The 12,246-nt window shown below is 40.9% G+C and overlaps 1 protein-coding gene across 1 annotated transcript; it reads right to left on the bottom strand.

Annotated features, from left to right (window-relative positions):
• Positions 1–834: 834 nt before the first annotated feature.
• si:ch211-11n16.2 (zinc finger FYVE domain-containing protein 1) lies at positions 835–12,023 on the bottom strand. The gene is made up of 12 exons (XM_034115181.1): positions 11,799–12,023; positions 9,985–10,266; positions 8,952–9,174; positions 8,044–8,261; positions 7,770–7,876; positions 6,753–6,861; positions 6,450–6,547; positions 6,224–6,341; positions 5,643–5,813; positions 5,254–5,446; positions 4,728–4,826; positions 835–2,088 (listed from the first exon to the last, which is right to left on the bottom strand). The coding sequence occupies exons 1-12, from the start codon at positions 11,913–11,915 to the stop codon at positions 1,856–1,858; spliced, it is 1,968 nt and encodes a 655-aa protein (XP_033971072.1). The 5' UTR covers positions 11,916–12,023; the 3' UTR covers positions 835–1,855.
• Between the last annotated feature and the right edge of the window lie 223 nt (positions 12,024–12,246).

The following is a 12,246-nucleotide window of genomic DNA, read 5'->3' as shown; positions in this document are numbered from 1 at the left end:
TAATACCCATTCAAAGAAATAAAGCATCACTAATATGGAGTGATTATAGAGAAAGGCAGTAATGGAGGGAATACATTTATAGAGACAACGTTTTCCTTTGTTCTTTTTATTTGAACAAGCCTGATTTAAGAAGAAAGAAAATCAAGATTGTCAATTTCACTGAAAAAACATTTTTCAAATTGATTGATTATTTCTGGACAATGAGAAATAGCATTCATTCAGAATGTTAAAACTGAGTCCCTCAGTCCCTTTGACAGAAAGTGTATAATTCCTTAGATGCATAAGTGGGTCTTTTTTGACCCGGTGAGGTGGTTTTCTTGAAGTATCTTTGTAATTACATTTTTTTTATCATTTCATATTCCAGCTATTCCTCAAAAAACATGTTTTGGATATCATGCCATTCACATTTTAAATTTACATTTTAAGAAATTGTAGTTTTTGTATTAGTACCCCAAGCTTCCATAAGTGGGTCAAAACTGACCCGCATGCATTTTCTATGGAATCCTATGAGAAAACGTTTTTTTTCAAAATGTAAAAAAAATTTCTAGAATTATAATTATTTCTAGTGTGAACCAAAATATAATACTAAATATTATACAAGTGATTTTTCTTAACCAAAATGACAAAAATGGCATAAAAACACATTATTCTAATACGGGTCCTTTTTGACCCACTTATGGAAGAGTGTAGGGTCCAGTCACTCGTGCATCTAAGGGTTAACAATAATTGTCCAGTCTAGTGCAGGTGCATTCATTAAATATTACTTTCTGAAGCGTTATTACTGTAGCTCAAAAGAGTGCCGTCATTTTTATAAAGACCTCAGAAAAGCCAATCTATCAGTAAACAGGTATGTCCATACATTGGAATGTCTTTAATGTGCTACAAAGTTTATTTTCCTATCAATTTCACCATATTGTAAATACAATTAAGTCAGATGAGCGAGGCTCTGGATTACATTGCCCTGCAATTAGGCACAAATAATCTCATTACACCTTGCACATATGAAGGAAACCCCTAAAACAGACATCAGGGGCTATAGAAATGGGAATCAAGCTTCCCATGAAGGCACACACTGCTGTAGCTCGTGTTCTCTCTACAGTATGTTTTCTCTCTTTCTGTCCAGAGTGTTACAGGCATACACAGAGCTCTCTTTTTCCAACAGTCTTGTTCTCTTTTATACCCCAAAGAGAGAAAGACATGAGAAGAGAAGGATCAGCAGGAGGATAAAACCCCCCCACACTTTCTCTACCTTTCTGAGGGCTTTGCAGGGATGATACAATATATTGAGATGAGGCTGTAGACAGGTTAAGAACCCCTCTAAATAAAAAAAAATGTCTCTCTTAAAATCCCAGTGCATCTTATTTACTTGTTTACAAATTGGTCAAATTGAGAATGGGTTGTGTGCTGTAGGGCTGTGCAAAAAACAAATAAATGAAGGAAGACTACACATGATAACAGCAAAGAGTTCTAGCTCTGCAGAATGGAGAAGAGTTGTATGTCCTTATATCCTACATTTCCAAGAATCACACGTCCAGCTTTCCATTTGGTTTAATGATAGCTAGACTGCTGCAGTAGGGCTATAGAGAAGTTGATCGATGTTGTGCCTCTGGACTGCTGCAGAATCAGTAGATAGAGGAAGGCATATTAGATGGGAAGCTGATCCCGGGCCAGCACTGATAAAACACAAGGGGACCATTTTAAGCTTTGTCTCTCTTCACGCATTAAAACAAGGCTTATTGCAGTTCTGCCGTTTAGTGCTTCATACTCAATCCTCCTTGTTCTCTGGGAGCAGCAGTGCCACGATTCACAGTGTTCTTCGTGGATCATCTGAGGAAGCTCTCCAGGTTAAAAAAGCTCACAGACTGTCCTTGCGGGCGTGGCAGCCTTCACACACTCTGACCGGGTGGTCCCAGCCTCGGGAGGGCACAGGCTTGATGTGTGTGGAGCAGGGGCCGCACACACCCTGCCCACAGGCCCTGCAGTGGTGCTTGGATATGGCCGGAGTAAAGGGTTTGGAGCACTGGTGGCACTGGGTGATGTCCGCATCTGGCACCCAGTAATCCGGCCGAGCCACATCTTTCATAAAACCTAAGGGGAGTGGAAGGAACAATAAATATTTAATTTAAGATTTTGATAATGGCATAAATATCCATATTTGAACAGACAACTCGTGAAAACTGCCTACTATACACTAGGGCTGATACATTGCTCATGGAGCTTTAATAATGTTTATGTAGTGAATGTCCAGCTGCTATCAAATAACTTATGATGTATGGATAGCTTCTAGACCAGTGGTTCTAAACTGGTCAGGCGTCGGGACCCATTTTTTTCCTTTGTCAATAAATCGCGACCCAACATTTTGAACCACTCAAATCTATTCAACAAAAAATCGTGCTGTAATATATACGCTTTTCAGCATACAATATGAATTAAAGTGAAGTACAGTGCATATATCCCTTCACAGAACTAAAGTATGCTTTTAAAATAAAAACAAAAAGGCAGACTTGCAATCCTGCAAATTCACCACACATGAAAAATGTGACATGCTGAAAACCCAACCCCAGAAGGGGGGTCTGGGGGTATTCTCTGAGATTTTTGAAATACTAACATATAAACTACGCATTCTGGTACAACACTCTGAGAAGAAAATAAATAAATACTATTACTATATTAATCATATTTTATGCCATTGTTTGTTTTTTACTTTGTTCTGACAGCTGAACTTACTGCTCCAGACAGAGAGAAGAGTAAAGAGGAGAGAGTCTGTTAATCATCAAACCGGGGGTCATATTTCATTATGTGTTCATTTTGATCTGAAGTTGTACCCATGGATGTATAAAGAATAGTTCTCCGTGGGGACTTCCGGCAACAATCTTGATTCTGATTGGCCAGAAGACTCGAAAAAACATCAGCAAAGATGTTTTATTGAGAAGATGATCACTAGGTGACAGAAGTTTTCAAAACCGTTTATGGTCTCCGGTACTTCCAGTCCAACGCCTACTGCATGCACAGCGTTAGAAAATCGGGCCTTCAAAATAAAAGTTTGACCTTTTCCAAAAAATAAATAAATTGAAAGAATTTTTTATTTTTTATTTATTTATTTTTTCTTCACTCACACATCTGCGACCCACTCGAAAAGGGTCCGCGACCCACTTTTGTGTCGCGACCCACCAGTTGAGAACCACTGTTCTAGACCATCATATTTGTATTTATGCAAAATATTCATTGCAAGGACCAGGGCCCAGTACATACACATATATATATATACATATCAGTGTTGTAGTCAAGTCACCAATTCACGAGTCCAAGTCACTCTCGAGTCACCACTCTTCGAGTCCGAGTCCAAGTCCGAGTCACCAAGGGAGAGTCGTAGTCGAGTCCGAGTCCAAGTCCGAGTCAGCCAAGGAATGTCCGAGTCGAGTCCGAGTCCGAGTCATCATTACCTGTGTTCGAGTCCGAGTCCAAGTCCGAGTCGAGTCCGAGTCCGAGTCATCATTACCTGCGTTCGAGTCCGAGTCCAAGTCCAAGTCAAGTCCGAGTCACAAGTCTTCATGTATTAATCTTCGTGGATATATGTGTTGAAATGTAGCTGCTCCTCTACATTGCTTTTATCCTGTCATGTTATACTAATCTGTCTATTGAACTGCTGTGAAGCCAGTTTGGCTACAAGTCTTGTAATAGGTGCTATACAAATATAAAGCTTATTACTAATATTAATATCATTATTATTATATATAAATAAACTATATTTAAAATGAGTTACCTTTTAGAGAAGTGATTATATTTGTATGCCAATATTTTCCTATGGTAAAGTTTTCGTTTTGCACTTTTATTTTGATAGTAATAAGATCGGGACTCTTATTTTGAAGGAACTTTTACCGGTTAAATCGGTTTACTGATAAAGATTTAGCCCCAGAAAGCACATGGCTACTTAGCATGCAAAATGACTTCATTCTGCATGTTAAGTAGCCATGTGTTTTCGTGTGGCTGAATCTTTATTTATTGATTAGATCACGTTACTCTGATGATAGTGTTCAAGACAGCCTATATGTCTGAACTCGATCCTTAGAGTAATGTGTTACAGAGCCTTCTCTTCAATATTGTTTCCACATAGAGCATTTTGCGCTGCTCTTTTCCAATGTGGAAGCAGAATGTGTGAAAGCATACAGCACGATGCGGGGTGTGTCTCTAGACATCTTTAGACTGGAATAGCGGGGCCCAGTACATGAACTCGCCTCGCAGCCGGTGCACACGCCAGGATAGAGGACATCAGACTCCATAGAAAACTTGCTCGAGTCCGAGTCCGAGTCCAAGTCGGAGCGTCAATGTACAAGTCGAGTCCGAGTCATCATGGGGGGAAAAATTCACGAGACCGAGTCCGAGTCCAAGTCAGCGTACGCGATAATTCACGAGTCCGAGTCCGAGTCCAAGTCATCGTGCGCCAGAATTCACGAGTCCAAGTCTGAGTCGCGTCAATCAGTGCGCGAGTCCGAGTCGAGTCACGAGTCCCGAAAATCGGCACTCGACTCCGAGTCCAGGACTCGAGTACTCCATCTCTGATACATATACATATACATACAGCTCTTTCTTTCCAGAATTGGGATATTTAAGTAGCCAGTCCTTAAATATATTGCAATTTACTTCCATATTCGTCTATCTAACATTATTTAATTTCAATGTATTTATTGATTGTTTTTATTTTAGTTGTGAAATGCAGCTGCACTCACAGATAGGGTAGTCCACAGCTGTGGTGACCATGTCCAGTGTAGACTGCGCCACCTCCGTCACCCTGCGAGCGATCAGACCACGAGGCTCCACCTTACACACTGACGGAAAGACATGTATGAACAGTACACAAAACTAGCAATAACAATATTTATGAAAGCAGCTAGCACATATACAAAGCATATCTTTAACATTACATTCTAAAAAGTAGATTTTATTATATAAGGTGAATGTAATATCCATTTCAAGAGTCAAGGTATGACAACAAATATATACATTTTTAAGAAATAATCTTTGTGAAAAGCTTATTTTTATCGGAATTGCTTGAATTTTTGTTTTGAATCCCTTTAATAATAATATTTAATATCCATATTTAATAATAAAACACATTGTGATTATGTGACTTCAACTGCTATATGCTGTCAGCAAATCAATTAAACACAACTTACAAATAAAGGTGAAGTTAACCTCCATGAGCAGAACAAAGATGCTGGTAAACTAAATGCTGAGTCATGATCATTTTCTTACCCTGGCTGTTGGTGTCAGCCGGCCCTCCCTGCTGGTAGCACTTCTTACAGACCCGGACCGGCCCACTGCCCCAGCCCCTCTCCGGCACCGGCATCCTCTGGCTGGAGCAGGGATGGCAGAAACCCTCGCCACACGATCGGCAGTGGTGCTTCCTCTCCGCCTCCTCAAACACCTTCCTGCAGCCATGACACGCCTGAGGGGCAGAGGAAGATTCAATGAGGACAGACATTTGCAGGGATATAATGAAAAATATCTTCAACAATTTCTTCTTTCTGTTAATCTGTCATAAAGGAAAGATTTCATAACACCTGGGCTTTTTTCGTACAACTTTATCCCTTGTTATATGAATTGTTATTCAGTGTGTCTCATCTCTAGCTGTTCACACTCACAGTGATCTCTGTGTTGGGTCTCCAGTACGGGGGGGCCACCTGGTCAGTGACCCAGGCTGCCACAGCTTTGGTGGGCCCGGTGCTGTACTCCGACACTGACTGGATCACGTAGTTCATCCCGTCCAGGACCCTCTGGGCAGCGTTCTGGTGGGTCGTCAGAAAAGTGTCCGACTGAAAGAAGAGAGAGGGATAAATGAAGGTGGAGAAAAGAAGATTGATCGGAAAAGGTCGGTGAATGATGACGGTACCAATATATATTCATCCCTACTGAAACAATGATAAGGGCTTCAAATGTATCACCTACAGGATCTTCTTTTGAGCAGAAACAGCAAACTTCATGCAAGGTGTTGCCATTATGATGTTGTTATAATAGCAAATGTTATATGTAATTTAAATAAAGTTTATTGATCCCCCAAGACAATCAAATATCATGTGATTAGGTTTCTTAATGTTGTGGTCTGGCCTTGGTGAATGGTGAGTATTAATGATCCCATCTATCAAATGCCTAATCAATAATCTGCAGTTAATTTGTATTGAAACGGAGTAAAAGTGGAGCAAAAGAAGAAAGCTGGAGTGCTCACCCCCTCCCAGACGTGCTTGACCTCGGACCGCACCACGCCGCTCTCAGGGTCCTGGTTCCCCACCCAGTACTGTCTGCTGCGGTAGATTACACCACAGCTAGCACACTCCAACACATAGCTAATGGGAGGCAGGGAGATACAATGAGATAATTGCAGAGAGGCAATACAAATGCTGTGTGTGTGTGTGTGTGTGTGTGTGTGTGTGTGTGTGTGTATATTTACGTACCCTGACCACGCATACTTGGCCAATCCAAACCATGGGTTATCAGAGGAAGCCGACGTCTTGGGCAAAACGATCACCTCTCTGCCTCCCTCATAACACCTCTGGAGACATAAGACAATCAAAAACTGAAATTAATATAGAAGACATATAAACAGTTATATTGTGTGTTATTTTTTGTAAGATAGGATCAAAAATGATTTGAAAAGGGGCCTGGAATTTGGCGCAGCATGCGACATCCAGTACAAAATCTAAATAGCTGACACCACATAGAGAACTAGGTCCCAGTTGGTGCCTGGTCAGTCTTACCTTGCAGATAAGGACTTTGTTGTTGTACTGGTGAACATACTGGCACAGTCCATCTGCCAAGTGGGGGACCCTGTCTCTCAGATGGTTCATTCCATTTCTACAGCGAATGCTAGAGAGGAACAGAAAACCAATAGTTTCAGAACAACATGAAAGACATCAACAGTGCAAACAGGTTTGAGGAAGTCCAATAGTCCAGAACTGAAACCTCATATCTCACACTCAACTTTCCATGAAGAAGGAAACACAAAGAGTAGGGGACTCTCAATTACTTTTTCTCTCTCTTCCAAAAAAGATGGGAAAGACATTACATGTAATGTGTACCACTGGGAAGTCAGTTAGCATGCACAAGAACAACAACAGATTTCTGCTTTTAGGGAAAACATTCAAATTCTGTGAATAAGCCAGCAGCACCTGACACACTTCTGTTTGTGTGTCTGTTTATTTTTCCATCTGGTAATAAGAGCCTTAAACCGGCTGTGTGAAAATACTGAGGAAGATGTGTGTTCTCTAATTCATTTAAAAAGATTTGGAACTGATAACTACATGAAAATACTCGGAATTATACATTTTGTCTGATATCGTTTTTGCAGAAAAAAGTTAAATTTACTGATTCAAATCGACTTTGTTTTACCGGTACAATTCGAAACATTGGAACAATTCTGTTGAACTGAAAAGTGTATGTGGTGGAATGATGCAAAGGATCGATGCTCAGATGTCTGAAACCAAACATAAGGGCCAGACTTCATCAATAACAGAGGGTAAGCAAGGTGATACAGCCATCCCTTTCATTCTTAAATATCTATAATAATGCTTGATAAAAGGTCACAGAATTAGCAAAATAACTATACACTGAACAAAGTAAAAGAAGTGATGCCAACTTTAAATGTGCTCAGGTTTAGAAGATTAGCTCAAAGACTTCATTTAGACCAGGCTTTGAGTCAAAATACTTCCCAGATTTTGTTCGAGTCAAATGTTCCAGCGCAGTTTAATCTCTTGAAATGTTTGTTGATGACTCACTTGCAGCTGAGGCAGACAGCAGAGCAGGTGAAGTACTCGTCTGGGAAGAAGGAGTACGGGATCATCTTGTCGTCTGACAGTTCTCCACAGAAACGCTCACTCAGGGCCTAAGGAAAAGCAATAAAAAAAAAGGTGAAGAGGGACAGGAGAGAGGAATTATGGAAGCAAAATAAGATAAGAGTCACGACTATGAGACAACATATCTTCATCCCTCTGTTAAATGTCTATACATCGAACTTTAAGTTAACAACAAAGGTAATGGTCCACCACTTACCTCCAGAGCGTGAAACATTATCCCGGGCTGGCGGGGGGAGCGTGTGTGAGTGTTCTTCACTTGCTGCTTGACGGCCTCCAGCAGCCGGCTGTAGTCAGTGGGGGGTGTGATGGTCTGGGTGCCAACATACTGCACGGAGCTGAAGGCCTCCGTACCCAGGCCCAGTTCGTGAAAACGCTTCTGGAGCAGCGTGTCGGCATGACCGGACAACTTAGCATCTGCAGCAGAAACAATGAGGCATAAATACTGAGAGTCTTTCTTATATAATTGCTAAGAAGTTAATTGCAATCCCCTGGATGAGGCTGCAGCCCCCCCACAGTGACACAATGGGGGGGACAACGTTAAGATGTTACATGGAAAACGTAACCGCACGATAACAAATTAACAACAGATGCATTCCCGACTAAATAGTACCCAATTATTTTCTTTACCAGGGAGTTGTGTTTAGTCTTGTGTGTGTGTGTGTGTGTATGTGTGTGTGTGCATGTGTGTGTATGTGTGTGTATGTGTGTGTGACATCTCTGTCTTTGTCTCCGGCTAATCTCGCAGACCTCACTACAAACATCAGTGTAATGTTTTGGTGCTCATTTATGAATCTATGCTCAAGGATCTCTCATGGTTGCTGTAATTCACAAGATTTTAATTGTATTCACTGATTGTTATACCATCATTTCTGACTCCTGACTCCTCTCTTCATTTACTTTAGATTTTTTTGACTAAAACAGCAGGTTGTTTTTTAAATAATAACATGGTGCCTCCAAAGAACTTAAACTGTTCAGCCGGGGTTCTCAGCAGGTAAACAGAACACCAAAGAGCTTAACACCCCCCAAAGATATCCTGTTAAAGAGCAAAAGGGTTGCTATCTGATCACATACAGCATTTGCATCAAGTACATTTCCCTCCCCTACCATGAGCGAGCAGCTGGGTGTGCGTAGTCTCCTGGAAGATGATCACAGCAGGCCCAAGAGACGACAGAGGCACATCTAGACCGCAGCGGCTGGAGAGGGCCCGGAGCTCCGGGGTGAAGTGCTTCAGGTAGGCCCCCGACGCGTTGCTCAGGAACTGGAACATGTCGTTGTGGAGGCGCTCTGCCCGTGTACGATAGACCACTATATCAGACACTGCCAGCACCTGGAAGGAAAGGTAGTAGATGTTTAAAATATTGTTTATAGTGCCAGGAAGATAATTAAAATAAAAGGATTGGAAATAAACCTCACATTCTCCTCTTTTAACAGCCAACTACATTGACAGTGACACACACTTGATTTGTTTCCATATCCTTCTCTTGAATCCAGCTATCACAACAACAAGAAGCACTCTCCCATCTGTGTGATACTACCAGCACCGCCCTGTAGCAACACTGAGCTGGGCCAGAAAAAACTGGGAACCTGGAGAAGCTATAATGCAATTTGGGATCTGTCAATAAATAAAAGGAGCTCGCAAATGATTAGCTCCATATCAACAAAAATGGCTAAACACACATTTTCTCCACCTTATATCCAACAAATGCATAAATAAAACTTAAATACATTGGGTGTAGGAGTGAGCAATACATTTAATATACTCAATGTATTGATTTAAAGTGACATTTACATTTCAATTGTGTGCATAATTGGTTAGAATTGTAAATAAAGAATACATTTGCAAAGACTAATTTGACTTTAAAATGACAGAACAGCACCTAATAGTGCTTAGATTTGAATACTAGAATATTCACGCTTGTGATTTTCATACGCATTAAACTAAAATAATGAAACCATTTTGTAATTTCATAGAAAATATCGATATGCATGTTCAAATATCAAATCACTATCTGTAAGGCATATTGCCTAGCTCTAATTGAATAATATAGAGATCAACACTTTTTTTTTTAGTTGTTGCTATAAATACATCCAGTTATTAAGTATTTTCAACAAACCAACCAGTGATCACTAAACGCACCTTTAGCAGCAGCCGCATTCTCTGGTTCTGATTGGCCGCGGCCCCCAACAGGCCTTCAGTATCCAGGGCGACCAGGCCGAGGGTGGGGTCATACGCAGCCCACACTCCCACCGTACAGGAGCTGGGGGACTTGGAGGTGTAGAACACACTCTCCCCGCTGAAGAGGATGTGGTTGAGGGTGTGGGACTTGCCATCGCCGGTGTTTCCAAAGATGGAGAGGACCTTGACTCCTGCCACGTCCCCACAGCCCAGCCTGTCCACAAACTCAGTCTCATCACGGACCTGCAGGGGGGGGGGGGGGGGTAAGGAGAGCACAACGCCAAAAGTCATTTAAGGACGGAGGATGGATTGCAGGGCGGTCTTAACATGATATCATAGGCTCCCCTGCTGACTTAATTGAATCAATGGAAAAAGGTTATTCAATTTGTACAATTCAGTCGTGGTGGATGACAAGAAGTCTAAGACACATCAAGAACAATAACTTCAGTGTTCTCCACTAATGTTACCAACATTGGTGCCCGCAAGAGAGCATCGTAATGTAGGGCTAACAAATGTGATGTGTTCAATGTTAATTTTTCTGATGCAGTAATGATTGGTTTGATTGTTAAAATAAAAATAATGATGGTGTGAGTTAGGAGATTTTTTATTTTACATCAAGCAGAAGGACACACTAACAGGAAGCTATTAATGGTGACTGTATTGCAGTTGTAAAACAATTGCCTAGACACTGATGAAAAACTGTCATGCCGCATAATGGACATTTTAGAAGTGGACAGGTTGGTTATTTCTTAACATTTATTTCTGAAGATTTCTACAACTTTCTGCTTTATTGGCTAGTATTTTCACTGTCTGTAGTTAGAGAGAACAAACTTAGAGTACTAACATTGGGAATATGTCTAGCAAGATTGCAAGACGACAACCACAAGTGTGACACTGCTTTGTGAGTGGTAGATAATATAAGATACACCTTTATTAATCCATGTGGAGAGGGAAATCCTCAGTGAAATGTGAGACACTTTCTATGGTGATATTTGAGTTGTTATCAACCTTTGCTGACTAATTAAGCACAGAGATCATTTCTAGCTGGGTGACATGAATTTGTAAGTACTTAATTCTCAAATCTTGATGTTGTCTGAGGAGAACTTTGTTGACAAGCCTTCAATTGTTTTGTCTTTTTGTGATTGTACCTGTCTGATAAGCTCCCACCTACAAATAGAGAAATAGTTTCTGAATTAACAAATGAACAAACTTTCTAAAAATAAAGAACTTGGTGATCTATAATTCTACTATCGTTGAGAATATATACATACAGTCCAGAATTATGGCCGTATTCATTCAAAAAAGTCCAGCTTGGTTGTAGCTTATACATCTCAGACTGTTAGGATAAATGAACCCGTTATCAATATGCCCTGCACTTTGTACTGCTTTAACAACAATACAGTGAGGGAGCGTCCTGTAGGTCAGCTGCACTCCATGACTCACCAGGGACTTTCCCAATAAGAAACACGTTAGCTGCTCTGCCTCCCTTTTTTGAAGGTAACACAATATATGTATTTGCTTAAAAAACAAACGTCACGGGTAAAGGCTATTCATATAATAGAGAAAGGGAGAGAAAGCTCCTTAAATTGAGATAAAACAATAACATGATGACTTTAGCTCGGTGTTTTGTAAGCCGACATGAGTCATTCATCAGCACTGTAACTGTTAGCATAAGTGACAGTGGCTGGCTTTTATAATAATATGCGTTGTTGTTCTCCTCTTTTTAGCTTTAGCAGCTACATGTTAGCATCCGCTAGCTCAGTTGCTAACTTTACCTGCAGGTTTTCCTGTTCATCCACCAGCAGGAAGCTCCGAGCACCGTCTGGACACTCTTCAGGCTTCGTCGGACTGATCGAGATGCTCTCCATTTCCTTCATCAGTATGTCGGACATAGTTGTTTACTTACTTAAAAACATATTTGTGACGGCCGAAAAGCAAACTGAAAGTTAACATGACTCCCTTCTGTCAATCACAACAACAGCGCGTGTGAGCTGACGCTGCGGGAGGAGCAGCACGCAGCGAGTGACGTCAGACGCATTATGTGTGTTTAAAAAAACAAAACTTTTTTAATGAATGATCATAAAAGGATATACAAAAAATAATTGCAACAACAATAGTAACACGAAGAGGAAAATGTGGCATTGTAGATGGCCATCCTGAAGGCTTTCTTATTTGTTGTTCAGTCCAGAATAATTGGACGATGAAGTGAATTAAATACCGGTA

This window comes from Trematomus bernacchii, unplaced genomic scaffold (assembly GCF_902827165.1).
Source record: "Trematomus bernacchii unplaced genomic scaffold, fTreBer1.1, whole genome shotgun sequence".
NCBI classification, from domain to species: domain Eukaryota; kingdom Metazoa; phylum Chordata; class Actinopteri; order Perciformes; family Nototheniidae; genus Trematomus; species Trematomus bernacchii.
This window is presented reverse-complemented; position numbering and strand designations above follow the sequence as displayed.